The sequence below is a fragment of the Salmo salar genome, chromosome ssa09, assembly GCF_905237065.1.
Source record: "Salmo salar chromosome ssa09, Ssal_v3.1, whole genome shotgun sequence".
Lineage (NCBI taxonomy): Eukaryota > Metazoa > Chordata > Actinopteri > Salmoniformes > Salmonidae > Salmo > Salmo salar.
In genome coordinates, this window is record NC_059450.1 from 26,147,022 (window position 1) to 26,170,277 (window position 23,256).

At 42.6% G+C, this 23,256-nt stretch overlaps 3 protein-coding genes across 6 annotated transcripts; 2 read left to right on the forward strand and 1 right to left on the reverse strand.

Annotated features, from left to right (window-relative positions):
- Positions 1-7,169: 7,169 nt before the first annotated feature.
- Positions 7,170-10,616, reverse strand: lamtor3 (late endosomal/lysosomal adaptor, MAPK and MTOR activator 3). Of its 2 annotated transcripts, none has more exons than XM_045723288.1 (7): positions 10,347-10,616; positions 10,081-10,118; positions 9,920-9,954; positions 9,297-9,355; positions 9,052-9,185; positions 7,629-7,692; positions 7,170-7,531 (listed from the first exon to the last, which is right to left on the reverse strand). In XM_045723288.1, exons 2-7 carry the CDS (start codon positions 10,087-10,089, stop codon positions 7,458-7,460), a joined length of 375 nt encoding a protein of 124 aa, XP_045579244.1. In that variant the 5' UTR covers positions 10,090-10,118; positions 10,347-10,616; the 3' UTR covers positions 7,170-7,457.
- Positions 10,420-13,685, forward strand: zgc:123321 (Yip1 domain family, member 5). 2 transcript variants are annotated; one of them, XM_045723275.1, is made up of 6 exons: positions 10,420-10,508; positions 11,813-11,936; positions 12,196-12,332; positions 12,511-12,656; positions 12,938-13,119; positions 13,267-13,685. In XM_045723275.1, the coding sequence occupies exons 2-6, from the start codon at positions 11,815-11,817 to the stop codon at positions 13,427-13,429; spliced, it is 750 nt and encodes a 249-aa protein (XP_045579231.1). In that variant the 5' UTR covers positions 10,420-10,508; positions 11,813-11,814; the 3' UTR covers positions 13,430-13,685.
- A 3,624-nt stretch (positions 13,686-17,309) lies between these two features.
- On the forward strand, positions 17,310-23,146 carry utp25 (UTP25 small subunit processor component). Of its 2 annotated transcripts, none has more exons than XM_014211028.2 (12): positions 17,310-17,507; positions 17,667-17,706; positions 17,804-17,969; positions 18,120-18,365; positions 18,538-18,626; positions 18,760-19,185; positions 19,365-19,581; positions 19,752-19,954; positions 21,119-21,301; positions 21,409-21,518; positions 22,241-22,486; positions 22,613-23,146. In XM_014211028.2, exons 1-12 carry the CDS (start codon positions 17,407-17,409, stop codon positions 22,872-22,874), a joined length of 2,289 nt encoding a protein of 762 aa, XP_014066503.1. In that variant the 5' UTR covers positions 17,310-17,406; the 3' UTR covers positions 22,875-23,146. The 2 variants fall into 2 exon arrangements, with proteins under 2 accessions (XP_014066503.1, XP_014066504.1); XM_014211029.2 differs by having other exon boundaries at positions 17,319-17,507; positions 18,123-18,365.
- The last annotated feature ends 110 nt before the right edge of the window (positions 23,147-23,256 follow it).

The window sequence follows — 23,256 nt, forward strand, 5'->3', positions numbered from 1 at the left end:
TTATTTTTTATTTAACCTTTATTTAACCAGGTAGGCAAGTTGAGAACAAGTTCTCATTTACAACTGCGACCTGGCCAAGATAAAGCAAAGCAGTTCGACACATACAACAACACAGAGTTACACATGGAGTAAAACAAACATACAGTCAATAATACAGTAGAAAAATAAGTCTATATACAATGTGAGCAAATGAGGTGAGATAAGGGAGGTAAAGGCAATAAATAGGCCATGGTGGCAAAGTAAATACAATATAGCAAGTAAAACACTGGAATGGTAGATTTGCAGTAGATGAATGTGCAAAGTAGAAATACTGGGGTGCAAAGGAGCAAAATAAATAAATAAGTAAATAAATACAGTAGGGGAAGTGGTAGTTGTTTGGGCTATGTACAGGTGCAGTGATCTGTGAGCTGCTCTGACAGCTGGTGCTTAAAGCTAGTGAGCAAGATAAGTGTTTCCAGTTTCAGAGATTTTTGTAGTTCGTTCCAGTCATTGGCCGCAGAGAACTGGAAGGAGAGGCGGCCAAAGGAGGAATTGAGATATACCAGTGAGATATACCTGCTGGAGCGCGTGCTACGGGTGGGTGCTGTTATGGTGACCAGCGAGCTGAGATAAGGGGGGACTTTACCTAGCAGGGTCTTATAGATGACCTGGAGCCAGTGGGTTTGGCGACAAGTATGAAGCGAGGGCCAGCCAACGAGAGCGTACAGGTCACAGCGGTGGGTAGTATATGGTGCTTTGGTGACAAAACGGATAGCACTGTGATAGACTGCATCCAATTTATTGAGTAGGGTATTGGAGGCTATTTTGTAAATGACATCGCCGAAGTCGAGGATCGGTAGGATGGTCAGTTTTACGAGGGTATGTTTGGTAGCATGAGTGAAGGATGCTTTGTTGCGAAATAGGAAGCCAATTCTAGATTTAACTTTGGATTGGAGATGTTTGATATGTGTCTAGAAGGAGAGTTTACAGTCTAACCAGACACCTAGGTATTTGTAGTTGTCCACATATTCTAAGTCAGAACCGTTCAGAGTAGTGATGCTGGACGGGCGGGCAGGCAACGATCGGTTGAAGAGCATGCATTTAGTTTTACTTGTATTTAAGAGCAGTTGGAGGCCACGGAAGGAGAGTTGTATGGCATTGAAGCTCGTCTGGAGGGTTGTTAACACAGTGTCCAAAGAAGGGCCAGAAGTATACAGAATGGTGTCGTCTGCGTAGAGGTGGATCAGACTCCCCAGCAGCAAGAGGGACATCATTGATGTATACAGAGAAGAGAGTCGGCCCAAGAATTGAACCCTGTGGCACCCCCATAGAGACTGCCACAGGCCCGGACAACAGGCCCTCCGATTTGACACACTGAACTCTATCAGAGAAGTAGTTGGTGAACCAGGCGAGGCAATCATTTGAGAAACCAAGGCTGTTGAGTCTGCCAATGAGGATGTGGTGATTGACAGAGTCGAAAGCCTTGGCCAGGTCAATGAATACGGCTGCACAGTATTGTTTCTTATCGATGGCGGTTAAGATATCATTTAGGACCTTGAGCGTGGCTGAGGTGCACCCATGACCAGCTCTGAAACCAGATTGCATAGCGGAGAAGGTACGGTGGGATTCGAAATGGTCGGTAATCTGTTAACTTGGCTTTCGAAGACCTTAGAAAAGGCAGGGTAGGATAGATATAGGTCTGTAGCAGTTTGGGTCAAGAGTGTCCCCCCTTTGAAGAGGGGAATGACCGCAGCTGCTTTCCAATCTTTGGGAATCTCAGACTACACGAAAGAGAGGTTGAACAGGATAGTTATAGGGGTTGCAACAATTGCGGCACATAATTTTAGAAAGAAAGGGTCCAGATTGTCTAGCCCAGCTGATTTGTAGGGGTCCAGATTTTGCAGCTCTTTCAGAACATCAGCTGACTGGATTTGGGAGAAGGAGAAATGGGGAAGGCTTGGGCGAGTTGCTGTGGGGGGTGCAGTGCTGTTGATCGGGGTAGGGGTAGCTAGGTGGAAAGCATGGCCAGCCGTAGAAAAATGCTTATTGAAATTCTCAATTATAGTGGATTTATCGGTGGTGACAGAGTTTAGAGTGGGCAGTGCAGTGGGCAGCTGGGAGGAGGTGCTCTTATTCTCCATGGACTTTACTAATTTCAACAGTCATCAGAACTATGTATACATTGAAATAAGATATACTATCTGCTTGGATAGTATATACTGTATACACTGAACAAAAATATAAATACAAAAGGCAACAATTTCAATGATTTTACTGAGTTAATGATCATCTAAGGAAATCCATGGATTTCACAACTAGGCAGAAAATCATCATTTTCCAACACTTTGAAACACCACCCACTTGGGAGCCAGGCCCTGCCAATGAGAATACGTTTTTCCCCCACAAAAGGGTTTTAATTTCAGAAATAAATACTCCGCAGTTTCATCAGCTGTCTGGTCTCAGACGATCCCGCAGGTGAAGAAGCTGGACATGGTCTGCGGTTGAACATACTGCAAAATTCTCTAAAACGAAAGTTAAGAGGTGGTGTATGATAGAGAAATGAACATTCAATTCTCTGGCGACAGCTTTGGTGGACATTCCTGCAGTAAGCATACCAATTGCATGCTCCCTCAAAACTTGAGATATCTGTGGCATTGTGTTGTGTGACAAAACTGCACATTTTAGAGTGGCCTTTTCTTGTCCCCAGCACAAGGTGCACCTGATCATGCTGTTTTATCAGCTTCTTGATATGACACATGTGGGAGGTGGATGGATTATCTTGGCAAAGGAGAAATGCTTACTAGCAGCCATGTAAACAAATTTGTGCCAAAAATGTAGAGAAATAAGCTTTTTGTGTGTATGGAACATTTCTAGGATCCTTTATTTCAGCTCATGAAACATGGGACCAACACTTTACATGTTGTGTTTGTATAAACACAACATGCATTCAAAGACTTTACTGAGTTACAGTTCATATAAGGAAATCAGTCAATTGAAATAAATTCATTAGGCCCTAATCTTCACATGACTGGGAATACAGATATGCATCTGTTGGTCACAGATATCTTTAAAAAAAAGATAGGGGTGTGGATCAGAAAACCAGTAAGTATCTAGTGTGACAGCCATTTGCCTCATGCAGCGCGACACATCTCCTTCGCATAGAGTTGATCAGGCTTTTGATTGTGGCCTGTGGAATGTTGTCCCACTCCTCTTCAATGGTTGTGCGAAGTTGCTGGATATTGGCAGGAACTGGAACACAATGTCGTACACGTCAATCCAGAGCATCCCAAACATGCTCAATGGATGGTGACTTGTCTTGTGAGTATGCAGGCCATGGAAGAATTGGGAGATTTTCAGCTTCCAAGAATTGTGTACAGATCCTTGCGACATGGGGCTGTGCATTATCATGATGAAACATGAGGTGATGGCAGCGGATGAATGGCAGGACAATAGGCCTCAGGATCTCGCCACAGTATCTCTATGCATTCAAATTGCCATCAATAAAATGCAATTGTGTTCATTGTCCGTAGCTTATGCCTGCCCACACCATAACCCCACTGCCTCCATGGGACACTCTGTTCACAATGTTGACATCAGCAAACCGCTCACCCACGATGCCATTCACGCTGTCTGCCATCTGCCCGTTACAGTTGAAACCAGGATTAATCCCTGAAGATCACACTTCTCCAGCTTGCCATCAAAGGTGAGCATTTGCCCACTGAAGTCGGTAATGACGCCGAATTGCAGTCAGGTCAAGACCCTGGTGAGGACGACGAGCACGTAGATGAGCTTCCATGAGACAGTTTCTGACAGTTTTTGTAGACATTCTTCAGTTGTGCAAACCCACAGTTTAATCAGCTGTCCGGGTGGCTGGTCTCAGACAATCCCGCAGGTGAAGAAGCCAGATGTGGAGGTTCTGGGCTGGTGTGGTTACACAAGTTCTGTGGTTGAGGCCGGATGGACGTACAGCCAAATTATCGAAGACGGAGGCGGCTTATGGTAGAGAAATGAACATTCAATTCTCTGGCAACAGCTCTGGTGGACATTCCTGCAGTCAGCATGCCAACTGCACACTCCCTCAAAACTTGAGACATCCGTGGCATTGCGTCACTTTTTTGTTGTCCCCAGCACAAGGTACACCTGTGTAATGATCATACTGTTTAATCAGCTTCTTGATATGCCACCCGTCAAGTGGATGGATTATCTAGGCAAAGGAGAAATCCTCACTAAATGGGATGTAAACAAATTTGTGCACAAACTTGCGCAAATTAAGCTTTTTGTGTGTATGAAAAGATGGGAGCTACTTTCTCTTGTTGCTGGGTCTGTTTTTATTATTTAAAGTTTAATGATTTTAAAATGTGCAATAATCATAATTCTGTCTCAGTGTGGTGTTCCCCAAGAGGACATTTTATGTATTTTATTGTGTGTAGCAAGAGTGGTGTGGAGGTGGACGAATGGATCACGATAATAAGATGGAAATTGATGAGCCCATATTCCACCGTTAGAATGTATACAACAGAAACAAAGCTTGAACTGGCTACCTCTTAGTCCAAATGCTTAACTAATGGGGGTAGAATCAGAGCAAAATAGCCTAACAATTTAATGTTTATTTTTTTAAGTCACAGATAAAAGGAAGATGACAACATGAAGCGGATGAGAGAAGAGGAGGAGCTGTGAGATGTGGACAGCCAAAATAGGCATATTTCCACTATGAACTAAAAGTTCTTAACCTCAAGACTGGTAGCTTGTCACTCCTGTTAGCCACAGAGATCCTCTCTGCTCCACATAGATTAGATGACTGGCTGGTAAACCTAAGACAAAATACAAGTGGGCTCTGAACATCTAAACAATATTCATTTTTACCATGCAATTTCCAGAACATGCACAATGACAATGTTGTAAATCAGGCCTGGGCAATTATTTTCCATGGAGGGACACAGAATATATTTTTGCCATCGCAGGCCAGAATCATATTACAGGATTATACATCATGTGTATGACTTGACAGATATATCTACTGTAAATCCCATCCAGATATGCTACATGTTAGGTATTTGGTAGGTATTGTCATGATTAAACATACAATGAACTACACGGAGGGAAAACTACACTGTGCATTCAGCACCACGGACAGAACTCTTGCACAAAAGGTATGCAGGTATGCACAAAAATGAGAGAGAGCGATCAACATTACATTTAAACTACTCAATCGATGTGAGGAGTGAAGTCTCTGATGGGCATTGACTAGAGCAGTGGTCAGGTATAGTTTCTGACGTCGCTATGCTCACTCAGGATTGCCGAGAGGTGAGTAAGTAAGAGATGATCTGTGCCTTGAGTTATATTTTATAACAGAAAATGTATGTTCACATACATAGGTTGACCCAAACAGTACAAACATCTGAGCAGGTCTCCCAATCTTTGGAAAGTTCTGTTCATCGAGAGATGCATAGAACCTCGTCAGTGACATTGTTTTGAATAGTTCTCCAATCACAGCATCAGACTGAAGATCGATAAGCTCAAGTTGCAGGTCAGCGGGAGCATTATCCACATTGAAGGTGAAACGAGAGGAAACCAACAGCATGTCATTTCCAACACTTTGAAATCCTCAAAACAACGAGAAAACTTACCGTTCAAAGCAAGCAGCAGCGATGTATACTTCTCCCGCTGGTCATCTGATAGGGAACAGACTAGTAGTGTCGGAAGGTGGGTGAGATTGTTGGCTTCTACTTGGCGGGTCAGGAGGAGTAATTTTCCCTTGATGGCTTTGACAAGGCTGTACATCTGTGAAAAAAGTCCCTTTCCTTGTAGTTTGGAATTCAGTTCATTCATGAGGGCCATGATGTCCACAGTGAAGGCAAAAATCAGCCAACCATTCTTTATCTTGCAGTTGAGGGAAATCCACATATTTTCATTTGCAAAATCTCAGCAATCTCCGACTTCAGGTCCCACTCTTAAGCATCTTCCCTGAACTCAGCAATCTCGTGTTTGTGTGGAAGGGGAGATCTGCATGACCCGACTGTCTCTTCCAACAGTGAGACAAACTGCCTGTAGTTTAAAGATTTTGCTCTTATGAAGTTTACCCCTTCAGTGACTATCCACAACATGACTCATTTTCAGAACACATTTGTAGAGCACCTCCTGATGAATAATGCAATTCAGGAAAATAATTTTCTGATCTGGGTTCTGCTCAGCTACTTGATCTTATATCCTTTTCAAAAGACCAAAAATGTTTTCTGTCAAGTTTGGGCACACAATGGCATGTTGAGGACATCGCAGAGAATATGGAACAACTGACAGACGAGGTAAATGATTTCTCCTTGTCCCTGGATGAGAGCAGTGATGCACATGACATGGCGCAGTTGATATTCTTACGAGGCATAAACCCAGACTGACAGAGGAGCTTGCTTCAGTGCGGTCAATGAAAAGCAAAGCCACAGGGAAATATTGGAGGAGGTTAAGTGTGGCAAAGCTGGGACTGAGTTTTGGAAAGTTATACAAGTTACTGGATAACTTTTCAAAACTCAGTCCCAGCTTTGCCACATTGATTAACCTTAGACATTTTGTTGGACAATTCCGTAATTTGCTGAATGCAATTTTGTGAAAAGTCCTTGCTGCTTTCGCAACTGAGAAAGCAACTCTTTCGATGTACTTGCACTCCGCTCAGAAGACATATTCCGATTTCTCTGCATGCTTTGTCTGGAAGTGTCGGGATAAGTTGTAGTCCTTCAAGACAGCGACGCTCTCTTTGCGCACAGCTTTCCCTGGTACCTCAAATATTTTGATGTCCACACTTGCTGGAACACCCTTCATTGTCTTTAATTTTTGCGCAATTTCTAGCTTGCTACAATGTGCAACTGTGACGTGTGTCAGCCACTGTCTGTCCTCGTGCAGTTGTTATAATTGCCTTCAAAATAAATGTCCCACAAGCGGTGGGAGTTAAAGCCTTACAAAGGCAAGTATTCATTGGGCTTTTAATTTTTCAAAACTTTACTACTGCAAATTCTGTGATCTGCGCATGATTCCGTTGGCTGTATTGAATCAAATCACGGTCCGCAGGCCTTTGCCCTGTTATAGAAATATATTTTTTTGTCATACTTCAGTTCCTCCAGGAATTCCTTTTTCTAAATTGACTGATATCTTTCGCTGGTTGACATTCACTTGAACTTCATTTTACTCAAGATAACACAGTATGAGGGTGACTACTGTTAATATTTATTTTAAGAAAATGCTACATGACTCAGTTTAATAACAAAAAACAAGCTAGGAAGGGGTAACATTAAAGTATTAGAACATGAAGGACAAACAATACAGCATCAAGACACTATCAAACATGCATCAGTCTTTCTGCAACAGAGCCATCCTTGTGTGAGGGTGCGTGTGCATGATAGTGATATTAAAAATGTCATTGTGATCATGAAAAAGGAAACCATCTGGTGATTCTGTCATAGAACAGTCCTTTTGTCGTCAAGGTGACACTCCTAAGCAACCTCCACTACCTGCCGTAGCTCTTCGATTAGTGGTACGAGCTCCTTCTCCAGATTGATGATCAAACCTACAAACAACATCAATTAAGCTCGGCTAACCCTTCAGAATTCTGTACTTTTCATCCTCATTCATGCAGAGGAGATAAGGGGAGATCTTTATCTTACCTGTGTTGGCAGTACTGCTTGCGATGAAACTGATCACCAACGGCAGCCGGTTAAACTGCACAATCTGGCAAAAGGACAGGCAATCAAACAAGGCACAACCTCAGTCGGAAAATATTCCAACTTTCCACATTTTGTTACATTACAGCCTTATTCTAAAATGGATTAAATATACCCCATAATGACAAAGTGAAAACCGGTTTAGAAAAGTTTGCAAATGTATTAAATATAAAAATTAAAAAACAGAAAAGTTATTTACATAAGTTTTCAAACCCTTTGAGATTCAAAATTGAGCTCAGGTTCATCCTGTTTCCGTTGATCATCCTTAAGCTGTTTCTACAACTTGATTGGAGCCCACCTGTGGTAAATTCAAATGCTTGGACGTGATTTGGGAAAGGCACACCTGTCTATAGAAGGTCCCACAGTGCATGTCAGAGCAAAAACCAAGCATTGAAGGTCCAAGAACAGTGGCCCAGATCTTTTTAAAATGGAAGTAGTTTGGAGCCATCCAGACTCTTCCTAGAGCTGGCCACTCGGCCAAACTGAGCAATTGGGGGGAGAAGGGCCTTGGACAGGGAGGTGGCAAAGAACCTGATGGTCACTGCCAGAGTTCCTCTGTGGAGATGGGAGAACATTCCAGAAGGACAACGATCTCAGCAGCAGTCAGGCCTTTATAGTAGAGTGGCCAGACGGAAGCCACTCCTCAGTAAAAGGCACACAACAGCCCGATTGGAGTTTGCCTAAAGGCACCTAAAGGACTCAGACCATGAGAAACAAGATTGAACTCTTTGGCCTAAATGCAGAGCGTCACATCTGGAGGAAACATGGCACCATCCCTACGGTGAAGCATGGTGGTGGCCGCATCAAGCTGTGGGGATGTTTTTCAGTGGCAGGGACTGGGAGACTAGTCAGGATCGAGGGAAAGATGATGGGATGCTCTCCATCCAACCTGACCGAACTTGAGGATCTGCAGAGAATGGGGGGGGAAAAAACACCAAATACAGGCGTGCCAAGCTTGTAGCATCATACCCAAGAAGACGTGAGGATGTAAATCGCTGCCAAAGGTGCTTCAACAAAGTACTGAGTAAAGGGTCTGAATACTTATGTAAATGTGATATCCGCTTTTATTTTTAATAATTTTAAAAAAAATGGCTAAACCTGTTTCTGCTTTGTCATTATAGGTTGTGTGTAGATTGAGGTGAAAATACAATTTAATCCATTAGAGTAAGGCTGTAATGGAAAATGTGGAAAAAGTCAAGGGGTCTGAATACTTTCCGAATACACTGTAGGTCAGTGTTTCTCAAGCCATTCCCAGGGAGCCCTTGGGAATGTACACTTATTCTAGCCCAGCACTAACACCTGACTCAACTAATCACCAAGTCGCCCCAGGCAACAATGTCCATTTTTAGTTGTAGATTTAACTTACCTGGTATGTGTTATAGTAGCAGATGATGCTCTTGTTTTTGGAGAGCCCTAGCTTACTGCCCTGGTCGGTGGCCAATGCAAAGGTGGAGAGGAAGCCTGGCCGTAGAGCATATTCTGGTGCGTTATCATTTGCCACTGAAGGATAAAATATCAGGTACACTGAGCACAACACATTGGAACATGGATAAGAAGAGGTCAACTAAATGACCTAGTTTAGAACAAAAAACAGTTGTGAGGGAGACCTACCTTTGATAACTGGGACACCATCCCTGTCTGTCACTACAATTGCATGAAGACCCTCAACACTGGTGGATAAGAAGAGAGCAGCACTTGACATAGCTGACTTAACGCCAGTCCATGTGAGGGACATTTCTAATGAACTCCAACAGAGTGGAGCATAGACCAGACTTTATGGAATTCAGCTCAGACTACATTGAGTCGCCCAAGGTCGATATTTGAAAGATGTCAATTATGAAACACTTACCTTGTACCTATGTTTGTCCTCCATACTTAAAAAACATTAATCAAATACAACCACCGACTGTTTCCTTGTTGGCACATGCGCATTTGCAAAGTCGGTGGCTGTATTTGATAACGTTTTGAAAAATATGGATTTCAAAACACAACTACAGAGGACAAACATAAATACAAGGTAAGCATTTCATTATTGACCTTGGACAAATCAATGTAGTTGGTGCTGAATTGCACAAAGCCTAGTCTCTGCTCCACTCGGTTGGTGGAGTTCAGAAACATCCGTCACCGTGGAGTTTAGGCTGCTACACATGACATTCGTCGAGTCAAATTAACTCATTAGGTTTCAGCAACAGAAGAATCACAATGAACACACCATAATCATACAACAAACATACCTTGGTAGCTGTTTGTACAAGTATCTCTTCAAGTCCTGCAACAAATATGTTAATGTGTTAGACCAGATAGCCATTTGCTACACGAGTGTAGTTAGTTATAGCTTCATCTGGCTAGATGGATATAGCTAATTAGTGATTGTGGTCAAAGAATTGATACTTACATCAGCCATGGTGGAAACTTATTTTATTCCGTCAATTACTAAAATAGAGAACTGAATTATGGCAAGGGTGTCTGTAAAGCTAAATAATATCAGCAGGTATTTTTGTGCTCTCCCAAGCTTCCCCTGACTTGTTAACAGCTAGCTTGCTACAGTACGCTATAATCAGCTGATAACGTTACTGTGTTTAGGAAGGTTACTGAATGTTAGCTAGCTACAAGGTATGACGATCTTTATCAGATACTTTTAAAATGCACTGTATTAGTTACCTTATTTTTTACTTGGAACAAAATCTTCGATCCTTTTCTGACTCCGCTTGAGCACAAGGAAATCACATGACTGACTTGTTCCGCTAGGAAGAGGCAAAGCGAGAGGATTTACTGCGTGCGATAAGCCCTTTTTGTATGGTCTATGAGAGAGTGCCGAATTACGTAAGGCTTATTTGATCGAATATACGTTTCGTAATGTTTAGGCTCTTACAAATGTTCTAATATAAGTGGATGCAAATTGAATTCCGGCAAATTTGATAAAAAACAACTTAGTTGTGCATGTAACACGGGTATCTGCCCTCTAATTGGTTAGAATGGTCCCACCTGATCTCGCCGCCTGCCTTCCATTTTGGTCAAGTCAGTGCCATCTGCGACCCTTGGGACGTCCCTACTCTAAACCTAACCATAACCCTTACCGTAACTATTTTAAATGTAAACTTCAATGGGGTAGGGACGTCCCAAGGATTCGGGATAGCATTGACTCCTCCATCTTTGAGGACATGTATTGCCTTTGTTAGAGCGGTCACTCAACTATCTTGTCAATATAATAGATCATCTTTGACTTGACCCATGTTGAGCCAGCAACATCCGGGTTACGCTGTTCGAAAATGTTTCAAATTAAGGGTCCTGTCAGTAGTGGAAATTGTTAATTGTGTTCTGTAGCGCCGAGTATCCAAAACCATTGCATTTCTGCGAATGGATGTAATGTGCATTATACCTATTACCAAACCTAGCTGAATGAAAAAGAAAAAAGAGCGCAATTAAGAAATAGATTAAATAGAAAGTGGGCTACTTAGTCTGCTTCTCAGGGTTTGTTATTCCCCCAGTTTAAATATAGTAAACTATTTATAGTACATCCCCACATAGGCGTCAACTTTTCTTCCCAAACTCTCCCTTGACAACATAATAAGAGGTCTTGCTGAGAATTTACCTCAAGGTTTGAAATCTGAATTTAGCAATAAGGCTCTGTGTGGGGTGTGATTGTACTTTAATGAAGTGAATAGACTGGTTGATTTCACAGGCATACATATTTCTGTTGGCTGTTTCTTATGCATGTCTATTTAGTGTTGCTACTAGGCCACTGGTGCTGTGACTGTAAACAGACTTTCAATGGGCTGGTACAGGCCTCCAGATCCAATCAAGTATGTGCTGATGAGACCTCATTCTACTGAGATAAGCAATCCCAGTTACAAAATATGATCTTGCCTTAGCAGTTTGAGTGAAATCTTAAGGATATCTGGCTTGCTTTTTCTGCTGTAGTGTGAGTATGCTGTTGACCAAAGGATAAAGCGCAATAGCTATTTGTATTATCATTTGTAGTTTATATAATGGTGATTTGCTTGACAACTAGGTTTTGTGATATGTGAGACTCAAACTGAGCACCACTCCTCAAAAGGCTAGCCCCTCACTTCATTCTACTGTTACAGACATGATCTTTATCTTAATCATCTCTGCCTACTCTATAGCAATGGGGGACTTTCAGCAATTTGAACAGGACTTCTACCAGTCAGGGTATTACATCGATGACCAGGGACAGGTGGCCTACGACTATGGCGATGGCTATGACCATAACCCAGAGAATGAGGATGAGTAAGTATATGGGGTAAACTCTGCATTCCTGAGTGGTGGTGTAGAACTCTTCATTCAACTTTTGAACTGGGATTGGGAAGATTTGAATGTGTTAATAAGTCTAACTCATAATATATAATTTTGTTCTCTGAAGGTCAATTGCATTATGTCATGATAGAAAGGGAGATGTACAATGGGGGCACATCCCTCACATCGTCCCCTACTTTTTTGGAAGGAAAGTAGATACATTTAGCCAGTAAGATTTTTGTTTTGTTATTAGTGGCATAGATGTGTCCATGCCTGGTGTGTTCACCCCCTCTACGGGCCAGGCCTTCCAGCCTTCAAAGCCTGCTGGGACATATCAAAACACAGCTGGAACAGACGGATCATTTGAAGAGGAGCCTCCGTTGCTGGAGGGTAAGACCCGAGTCACTAGTACTGCTCTAAACTGTTGGTTTATTCAACACATTGTTTTACCTCCGGATGAAATCTTTAACAGACGTCAAATTAAATAAGTAACATATTTCAATGTGAAAGTGTATGTGTCTTCTCATATTCACATCTGTTTTTATTCCTCTGTTTTGTATTTGTGCAGAGCTTGGCATTAATTTTGAACACATATGGCAGAAGACGTTGACAGTGCTGAACCCTATGATGCCAGCAGATGGCAGCATCATGAATGAGACCGACCTGACGGGCCCTATTCTGTTCTGTATCGCTCTGGGTGCCACTTTACTTATGGTGAGGAACCTCCGGAGCAGCTCATGTCCGTGTGTGTGTGCTGCACGTTTTCACAGCCAAGTCATCATGAGACACTATTCAAATGGAGCGGCAGGGTAGCCTAGTGGATAGAGCGTTGGACTAATCCCCGAGCTGACAAGGTACAAATCTGTCGTTCTGCCCACTGTTCCTAGGCCGTCATTGAAAATAAGAATTTGTTCTTAACTTACTAGTAAAATTAAAAAAAGCATTTGTAGCTATGTAAATGTGCATGTACTGAAAGCATTTACTCTTTTATGTAGGCAGGCAAATCCCACTTTGGCTATGTCTATGGGATCAGTGCCATCGGCTGCATGGCGATGTACACCCTGTTGACCCTGCTGAGTTCCCTGACTGTGTCCTATGGCTGTGTAGCCAGCGTTCTGGGCTACTGCCTCCTACCCATGGTGGCACTATCGGCATTCGCAGTCATCTTTTCCCTACAGTGAGTAGGCCTATCCAGTCCAGAAAAAATAAAAAGGTTGCCTAAATAATATTGTGTAAAACAACTAAGATTGGCTCATCTTGATTTATTTTCTGTCATGTCCTTTGTTGTAACTTTTTTTAAATCTGACTTTTGATTTCCGTCCAGAGGGATCATTGGAACTATCCTGGCCTTGCTGGTGATTGGCTGGTGCAGTTTCTCAGCTTCCAAGATCTTCATCTCCACCCTGGCTATGGAGGGCCAGCAGCTGTTGGTAGCGTACCCCTGTGCCCTGCTTTATGGAGTCTTTGCCTTGCTAACAATGTTCTAAAGGCCACTACTGTCGCTGACTGTCAGAGATCCCATTTCTGAGGCACTACGTGTCCCATATGGGTATCAGTGCGATATATGGGTGTGAAAATAACATTGAGTTATAATTATATAGAGTTGTATTCCTTTCTTTTTTTGAAATGGGGACTTGGTTTCTTCATGGGGGTTACTTTACACTGTGAAAAATGTAATCTGGGTGTGTGATTGGTTGACATTTGTGCATTGGAATGTGCCAATAAATGTCATTTGAAATGTTACATTGTGTCAAAAGGCAACACTGACTTAAATTTGAATTATGGAACCAACAAAGACCATGTTTAAAAGCTATTCAACTTTATTTAGTTAAAAAAAAAAGAAGGTTTTACAGTAATCCAGTGTTTAAAAAAATATATATACACTGCTCAAAAAAATAAAGGGAACACTAAAATAACACATCCTAGATCTGAATGAATGAAGTAATCTTATTAAATACTTTTTTCTTTACATAGTTGAATGTGCTGACAACAAAATCACACAAAAATAATCAATGGAAATCCAATTTATCAACCCATGGAGGTCTGGATTTGGAGTCACACTCAAAATTAAAGTGGAAAACCACACTACAGGCTGATCCAACTTTGATGTAATGTCCTTAAAACAAGTCAAAATGAGGCTCAGTAGTGTGTGTGGCCTCCACGTGCCTGTATGACCTCCCTACAACGCCTGGGCATGCTCCTGATGAGGTGGCGGATGGTGGCTGGAGTGTGTCAGCAGTTCCTGCAAGAGGAAGGTATTGATGCTATGGCCCGCCCGTTCCCCAGACCTGAATCCAATTGAGCACATCTGGGACATCATGTCTCGCTCCATCCACCAACACCACGTTGCACCACAGACTGTCCAGGAGTTGGCAGATGCTTTAGTCCAGGTCTGGGAGGAGATCCCTCAGGAGACCATCCGCCACCTCATCAGGAGCATGCCCAGGCGTTGTAGGGAGGTCATACAGGCACGTGGAGGCCACACACACTACTGAGCCTCATTTTGACTTGTTTTAAGGACATTACATCAAAGTTGGATCAGCCTGTAGTGTGGTTTTCCACTTTAATTTTGAGTGTGACTCCAAATCCAGACCTCCATGGGTTGATAAATTGGATTTCCATTGATTATTTTTGTGTGGTTTTGTTGTCAGCACATTCAACTATGTAAAGAAAAAAGTATTTAATAAGATTATTTCATTCATTCAGATCTAGGATGTGTCGTTTAAGTGTTCCCTTTATTTTTTTGAGCAGTATATATTGAGTAAAACATACTTTTGGTTATGTAGTGTATGTGAACACCTGCTAGCTGAACATCTCATTTTAAAAGCATGGGCATTAATATGGAGTCGGTAGTCGATCACCCAGCAAAGCCACAACACAACACTAAACAATACATGAATTGCACTATAACAGTGACAAACGGTGCCCACAAACTGTTAGGACCTACATAAAGCTGTGTCAACAGCAGAGTCCCAACAGCAGTCCCAACACCTTACCACTGCTACGCCTGGCTATCAGCGGAGCCTTGTCTGGCAGAAAAACAGTTCATTCAGCCTCATTTACTGCCTTTAAAAAAAAACATATGGCTGACTTGCTTAAACAAATGTGGTTTCTACTTACAATTGAGATGTACAAACTATGGCATAAGGGGACGACAAGCGGATAAGAGGCAATCCGTAATTTCTATTAAGACAATGAGTGAGCTAGGACGGATGTAGTCAATATACAGTTTCAAGAAAAAGCATGTGAACCCTTTGGAATTTCCTGGATTTTTGCATAAATTGGCCATAAAATTTGATCGGATCTTCGTCTAAGTCACAACAATAGACAAACACATTTTAAATGGCTTTTTTATTTTGGAACTTTTGTGTGTAATGTTTACTGTTAATTTTTTGTTTATTAACTATTTCACTTGCTCTGGCAATGTAAACATATGTTTCCCATGCCAATAAAGCCCCTTTGTAATGAGTACGATGGGAGACAGAGAGCTGGTTTCAAGAGCAGGGCACAGCAAGTGTTTATTGGTAAAGGACCACAGGAGGAGGCAGGTAGCTGGGTCCAGGGGCAGGCAGAAGGTCATACACAGGGGGTCCAAAAAGGCAACAGCACAGGCAGGGAAAAGGCTAGTAACATCGTCCGGGAGATCAGGCAATAGGTTGGTAACAGGAAATCCGATAGGCTAAAGTACAGGCAGGGAATAGGCAAAATGCATCATACACAGGAGGATTACATTACAATGTAACCTAGCGCTCCAAATAGAAGTGTGTCACAAAACAAACAATACGTCACAATGATGGGGTGCAAAGAACTGAACTAAATAGAGTGTGATAATGACATACAGGTGTGTGAACAGGTGATCAGAATTCAGGTGATTGGGATCTGGAGAGTGAGCTGCGTTCAGGGGATCTATGTGTTTGAGAGTGTGAGCTGCGTTCAGGGGATGTACGTGTTTGAGAGTATGAGTTGGAAGCAAACGTTACGCCCTTGAATTGAATTGATTGAGGTCAAAGCCAGGGTTTGCCATATATTAGCAACGGCGACACTGGAGCAAGGGTCCCCGAGCCGACAGATTTTTCACTTTGTCGACTCAGGATTAGACGACCTTTCAGTTACTGCCCCAACGCTCTAACCGTTTTGGCCACCTACCGCCCAACGCCATTGTTCATTTTCTTCAATGACAAGTAAAAGTCCAAAATGGTCTGAGTAAAAAAACTAGACACCAAAATGGTTAACAAAGAATTAAGTTCTGCCACGGTAACAGCTAAAACAAGCAAACATTCAACTGATATCCCCATAATTAATGAATTGTTCAAATATGGCCAAATAGGCAACAGCTAGTTGAGAGGTCACTGCAGATCAACAACCTATCGGTTCTTGTGCCCTCACTTTCCAACGCCTTACCTCTACCACCTATCCTACATGAAAGCTTCAGCAGATTAAAACTTTGATGACCTATTATAATGTTGGCAAGGATGCATCTGTTTTTTATAGCGGCATCTCTCTATGGTAGCAAGAGAAGGTTCCATGAGAAAGGGGAAAAGTGGAGTATTTTATCAGAGCGTTGATCAAATATTTCCCATATAAAACTTTGCTGCCATCAACATACAATCACAGAGCATCCTGTCGGGCTGTATCACCCCCAGATACGGCATCTGCACCGCCCACAACCGCAGGGCTCTCCAGAGGGTGGCACAACTTATCACCGGGGGCAAACTACCTGCCCTCCAGGACACCTACACCACCCGATGTCACAGGAAGGCAAAAAAGATCATCAAGAACAATAACCACCCGAGCCACTGCCTGTTCACCCCGTTATCATCCAGAAGGCGAGGTCAGTGCAGGTGCATCAAAGCTGGGACAGAGAGATAGAAGCTGTTTTTCAATCTCAAGGCCATCAGATTGTTAAACAGCCACCACTAGCACAGAAAGGTGGCTGAATACCTACAGACTTGATATCATTGGCCACTTTAATAAATGGAACACTAGTCACTTTAATAATGCCACTTTAAGAATGTTTACATATCTCGCATTACTCATCTCATGTGTATATACTGTATACTGCATCCTTCACTATCTATTCTTTACTATATATTGCATCTTAGCCGCTCTGTCACTGCTCATGCATATATTTTATACTTATATATATATATATATATATATATTCTCATCCCATTCCTTTACTAGATTGTGTGTATTAGGATTTGTTGTGGAATTTGTTAGATATTACCTGTTACATACTGCTGCACTGTCGGATCTAGAAGCGTAAGCAGTTCGCTACACTCGCAATAACATCTGCTAACCATGTGTTTGTGACCAATACAATTTGATTTGATTTGACTGCATTGGATTGTCACTTTAATTTGAATACCGGAAGTGACGCTATTGATCTGCGAAAAAACCCAAACACACGTGTGTCCCGACCAAGCTAAAGTTATCTAGCTATCTAGTGACTGAACCGTCAACAATGGGGAAGAGAAAACAGAAGAATCAGATCTTCAATAATTTATCAAAAAAGCAGAAGAAACATTTGAAAGAATTTGGGGAGGAGCATCCATTCCATGATATGTATGCAGCAATTGAAATTCACTGTGACTTGTATTCCTCAATTAGCTATACTATAGCTAACGTAACTAGCTAGCAAACAGCTAACCATGCTAATCACTTGACCCTGCATAGAATAAAGTACACGTTTATAAATCAGATGTTTTAAATTATTTATTCTAGAGTCACAGAAAAGGCGGAGAAAACACAAATATTGGATCTGGTAAGTCTAACGTTATTGTCTCGTCGACTAACTAGCTTATCTGACTTTCAATGGCTAGTTAGCGTTTTTTTGTAAATGTGTTTTCTCTTTTCTACAGCCAGACAGCCCAGTACAGTCCAGTGCTGAAAGTGACGAGGACAACGAACCAGAGCACAAGTCAGCATACCAGAAGTTGTTGTCTACTCTCAGCAGCCCTGCAGACCACGAAAGCGAAGATGAGAGTGTAGATGATGAAGAAGAGGTAGAAGAGCATCTCAGTGAAGGCAAGTGAAAGTGTCAAAGTGCACACTGATTGAAGCATAGTTTTGCTTACAGATATATTGAGTATTGGTTATATCATGATTGTCTTTAGAACAGTCATGGAGTGACATTGCAGATCAGAATTTTGAATTTTCTATGCTCCTTGATTTTAGAAGGAAGTGATGGAGATGAGGAATATCAAGAAGCAGGAAATAATTTGACTGTGACACCAGAAGAGGCAGATGAGGGGGAAGCAGGACCAAATGAAGGGGGTGAGGACGCTATGGAGGATGAAACAGCGGGAGGAGTGGAGTTTGAGGACAAAGAACATGAGTCTCAGTTCTGTCTGGAGAACAACTTCTCTGGAGAAGGAGAACAGGAGGGTGCAGAGAGCACTGCTAAACAAGAGGACAAGGAAGGTAAGCAAACATTGAGAGAAATGTAGTTCTACTTCATTTAATCTTCCTTCATTCTGGTTTTGTATCCACTATCCAGCTCTGGAATTATTCATAGCTCAGTGCAGCAACCAACTCCTGAAGGTGAGTTTGGAGTGAAAAGGCAATGCTTCAGTGTGTTTCCCATCTTTTTTAGACTCCTTTAAGCTGCACCTTGACACAGAGATTAGTGAGGAGGACGTAAAACGGATCACTGCTGGCACTAAGGCCAAGGCTCAGGTCAAGGTAAGCCCACATTCATCTGAGCTTAATTACATTTTTATGTGTTCTTGTTTATTCAAGTTTTACAGACAATATTGTGTAACCTCTCGTCATGTCCACCTTCACCACCCCCTTCCCCACATAAATCACACTACAGTGGCCAAAACTGGGCACCCTCCTCTGCTCCTCCCCTCTGGAGAGGTTTGGTCCTGCCGGCCAGGAGAAAGACAAAAGGCCTCTGGCGCTCCACAAAGTCCTGGAAACTAACTGGACGTCTCTGAACCACACCTCCAACCCTAAGGGGGCTGTGGAGGAGGTCAGTCCACTGCAGCTGGAGCTGCTGTCTCTCATGGGTTCCTACAGGGACGTGTACTTCCCAGAGAGCTCACCACTCACCGAGGGCCAGCAGGTCCGCAGTGCCTACTGCCTCCACGCACTCAACCACGTGCTGAAGGCCAACTCCGGCGTTCTGGGTCATAATGCCCAGACGAGGGAGAACCAAGCCGCGGACAAGGCCGGGGGGAACAAGGTCGAAGTTGAGCCACAGGATGAGCCCCGGGACCAAGGCCTGACCCGACCCAAGGTAAGGCACCTGTTTACTTGTGTACTTTGTCCTAAGTCCCTATCCAGAGTAGCAGCAATGTGTGCTGATTAGTAGTCCAGCTCGGTTGGAGGGACTGAATGTTGTTTACACATCTGGTTAGTCTACCCCTTTTCACCACCAAGATATTGTAATCAGTTCCCTCATGGATCTGTGTACAGGTTCTGATCCTGGTGCCGTTCCGAGACGGAGCGCTGCGGGTGGTCCAGACCCTCATCAACCTCCTGGAGACCAAGGGGAGGAAGATGGATGTCAGCAACAAGAAGAGGTTCAAGGACGAATTTGGAGAGGAGCCAGTGGACACGCCACCCAACCTCTTCAGACCAGACGACTACACCGCCATTTTCTCTGGCAACATCGACGATCACTTCAAGATAGGTCAGCAAGCAAATAGGATGTGTATTACACTGCAGGCAAACTCATTGAGAATGTTTGTTGTCGTGTTTATATTTCCATAAAATACCTTTTTTTTTGTACATTTACACAAAACATAGACATTCATTCACAGTAGATTGCACCGACCTTTCACCCCACCCTCTTCAAACCAGGAGTTTCCATCTTGAGGAGAAGCATTCGGCTCTATGCACCCTTCTACTCCTCTGACATCATCATAGCGTCTCCGCTGGGCCTGCGTACGGTGCTGGGGGTGGAGGGCGAGGCCAAGCGGGACTACGACTTCTTGTCCTCCATCGAGATACTGGTGGTGGACCAGGCCGACGTCTTCCTCATGCAGAACTGGGAGCACCTACTGGTAAGGTTACCTAGCTATAGTGTTAGGGTTACCTGCTAGTGTGGTTAGGTAGGGTTACCTATAGTGTTAGGGTTACCTATTGGCTGGGTTGATAAACAGTAGCCTAGATTAAGTTGGGCGCGGCAGGTAGCCTAGTGGTTAGAGCGTTGGACTTGTAACTGAAAAGTTGCAAGATCAAATCCCCGAGGTGACAAGGTAAAACACTGTTGTTCTGCCCCTGAACAAGGCAGTTAACCTGTTATGGATAGGGGGCAGTATTTTCACAGCCGGATAAAAAACGTACCCGATTTAATCTGATTATTACTCCTGCCCAGAAACTAGAATATGCATATAATTATTAGCTTTGGATAGAAAACACTCCAAAGTTTCTAAAACTGTTTGAATGGTGTCTGTGAGTATAACAGAACTCATTTGGCAGGCCAAAACCTGAGAAGATTCTATACAGGAAGTGCCCTCTCTGACCATTTCTTGGCCTTCTATAGCCTCTTTATCGAAAACAGAGTGTCATCTGATGAAGATCATCAAAGGTTAGTGCTGCATTTAGCTGTGGTTTTGTTTTTTGTGACATTATATGCTAGCTTGAAAAATGGGTGTCTGATTATTTCTGGCTGGGTACTCTGCTGACATAATCTAATGTTTTGCTTTCGCTGTAAAGCCTTTTTGAAATCGGACAGTGTGGTTAGATTAACGAGAGTCTTGTCTTTAAAATGCTGTAAAATAGTCATATGTTTGAAAAATTGAAGTTTTCGGATTTTAGAGGAGTTTGTATTTCGCGCCACGCCCATCATTGGATATTGGAGCAGGTGTTCCGCTAGCGGAACGTCTAGATGTAATTAACCTACTGTTCCGAGGCCGTGATTGAAAATAGGAATTTGTTCTTAACTGACTTGCCTAGTTAAATAAAGGTTAAATAATATTATATATTTTTTTTTAAGTTGCCTCCATATTTCATCAGGTTCTGCTATAAGGACAATGTTAAACCAAGCCAAAAATATCCACTTCTACTATTGTAAATGTGTATAATTCAGGGAAGTATCGCTATGGCATTATACAGGCTGCCCTTTTAGTATTTTAGTGAATTACCTTCCTGTATAAAGGGACCTTCTACAACACAGAACTTTTCAGTGTTGCTTTAACCACAATCCCTGCTGTGCTTTCTTCCAGCATGTGATGAAGCATCTGAACCTGCAGCCCTTGGACCCCCATGGGGTGGACTTCTCCAGGGTGCGCATGTGGAACCTGAACAACTGGGCCAAGTACTATCGCCAGACACTGATGTTCAGCTCTATCCAGGACCCACATATCAACAACATCATCTCTAAGCACTGCTTCAACTACCGCGGCCAGGTCAGTGTGCACTTAGCCTGTGTGGCCTCAACTAATGAGTTATATGCCATTAGAAACATTGTTAATTGAGTATTATGAAAGTCATGTTTTCCACATTCTTTTTCCAGGTTGCCACCAAGAATATGCCTATAACAGGCTCTATCTGCCAGGTTCTGGTTCAGCTCCCTCATGTCTTCCAGATGATCAACTCTAACAGCTTCATGGACCAGGATGCAAGGTAAAGACACACACTGTACTCTTCAGCAGTATCCTACGATGGTATGTAATCTGGGCAGGAAATTAGGATTGGGTTGATGTATGTTTAAATTGGATATTGTGATATTTTACTTTGACGATATATTGTGAAGTGCTTGACAATATATTGTGATGTGCAAGACTATACTCTGTTTGAACTTCAGTTAGGCTTTATCAATATGTTGAAAATGAAATCTAAATTAATTAAGGCATATTTTTTCGCAATACTAATTTAAAAAAAAAGAGAATGCATCTATGATATTGTAAATAAGAACAAAAAATGCACCGTCTGGAATTATCTAGTCATTAACGGTGCAAACCGATTATATTGGATATCGCGATATTTGGAGTAGCATACTGTATTTTACAGGTCTACCCAGCCCAACCCTACAGCAAATAAAAAGTGAAGTCTCAGATTTGCAACAGACAGCCCCGGTGTAAGACACATAGTGAATACTAGAGGGCGCACTGCACTAATGCATTCCAAGTCAAGATCAACCCTACTCTGCAAGTGGAACATTTTAATACCACAAGATCAGATTGGACTACAGAGGGAAATTCATGGTTTATTTATTATAGTGAAATGTCATTGTAAACAATTGGAAGTCATTGAGTACCTCCTATTGTGCTTAAATGTTATACTGACATCTTAAAATCAATCAATGAATAAACCTTTTCTTAATTTAACCCCATTTTCCTTGGCAGGTTCCAATTCTTTGTGGACAAGGTCCTGCCCCAGTACAGGGACTCAGTCATGTCCCACACACTCATCTATGTTCCCTCATACTTCGACTACGTCCGACTGCGCAACTACATGAAGAAGGAGGAGATCAACTTTGCCAGCATATGCGAGTACTCGACCAAGTCAGAGGTGTCCCGTGCCAGGCACTTTTTCCAGAAGGGAGATAAACAGTTTATTCTCTTCACCGAACGCTTCCACTTCTACAAGAGGTAAAAGTGGTGCTCCGTTTTTAAATGTCAGGCAATTTTTGTTGTCTGTAAACAGGAAGTTGTCCAGCTGTGTATAATAGTGTTGCATTGAACTTTCCCATTGAATTATTGTCAACCCCCTATCAGATACACCATCAAGGGAATCCAGAACCTGATCTTCTATGGGCTGCCCTCCTACCCTCACTTCTACAGTGAGGTGTGCAACATGCTGCAGGCAGGGGGCCAAGGAGAGGAGGCTAGCTGGACTTGCACAGCCCTCTACTCATGCTATGACGCCCAGCGCCTTGCTGCCATCACCGGGGCCCAGAGGGCCGCTCAGATGCTGCAGTCCCAGAAGCCTGTACACCTGTTCGTCACGGGCGAAGAGAAGGGTCCTCTGGGCCCCTAACACACAGATGGAAAGTGACTGATATCTGTAGGTAGGAAGAGGGAACTTCTCTTTCAACAGCCATTTTGTTTTTACGACACAGGTCATCAATGATGCCGATCATGAAAATGTATTGACTTTAGTCTGACATGCTGTTGAAAAGAATCTCTGCTTTCTAATGATACCAACTTTGTCTCTTTGAATGTCATTGAACAGTGATTTTTATATGAATACACCCAAAGTTTCTGTCAGTGTTTCAAGTATCAATGGTATTAAAGTGATGTTAGTTGAGATTTTAAGTGTCTTCAACATTTTTTACTCAAACGAGTCTATGAAATTGTGAGTCTACCAGCATATTGCTTGTAAATACTTTAAGTGATTTGGTACAATAATTCTCTACACA

Excerpts from the sequence above, each read along its gene's own strand:
- lamtor3 (XM_045723288.1), bottom strand. Across the intron at positions 9,356-9,919 it reads TTGTACAAACAGCTACCAAG|TGTTGAGGGTCTTCATGCAA; the intron begins GTATGTTTGTTG and ends CTTATCCACCAG. Across the intron at positions 7,693-9,051 it reads GCTACTATAACACATACCAG|ATTGTGCAGTTTAACCGGCT; the intron begins GTAAGTTAAATC and ends TCCTTTTGCCAG.
- zgc:123321 (XM_045723275.1), top strand. The coding sequence starts at position 11,815 with ATGGGGGACTTTCAGCAATTTGAACAGGACTTCTACCAGTCAGGGTAT. Across the intron at positions 11,937-12,195 it reads AACCCAGAGAATGAGGATGA|TGGCATAGATGTGTCCATGC; the intron begins GTAAGTATATGG and ends TTTTGTTATTAG. Across the intron at positions 13,120-13,266 it reads GCAGTCATCTTTTCCCTACA|AGGGATCATTGGAACTATCC; the intron begins GTGAGTAGGCCT and ends ATTTCCGTCCAG.
- utp25 (XM_014211028.2), top strand. The coding sequence starts at position 17,407 with ATGGGGAAGAGAAAACAGAAGAATCAGATCTTCAATAATTTATCAAAA. Across the intron at positions 17,707-17,803 it reads AAACACAAATATTGGATCTG|CCAGACAGCCCAGTACAGTC; the intron begins GTAAGTCTAACG and ends TCTTTTCTACAG. Across the intron at positions 21,302-21,408 it reads GCTTCAACTACCGCGGCCAG|GTTGCCACCAAGAATATGCC; the intron begins GTCAGTGTGCAC and ends TTCTTTTTCCAG.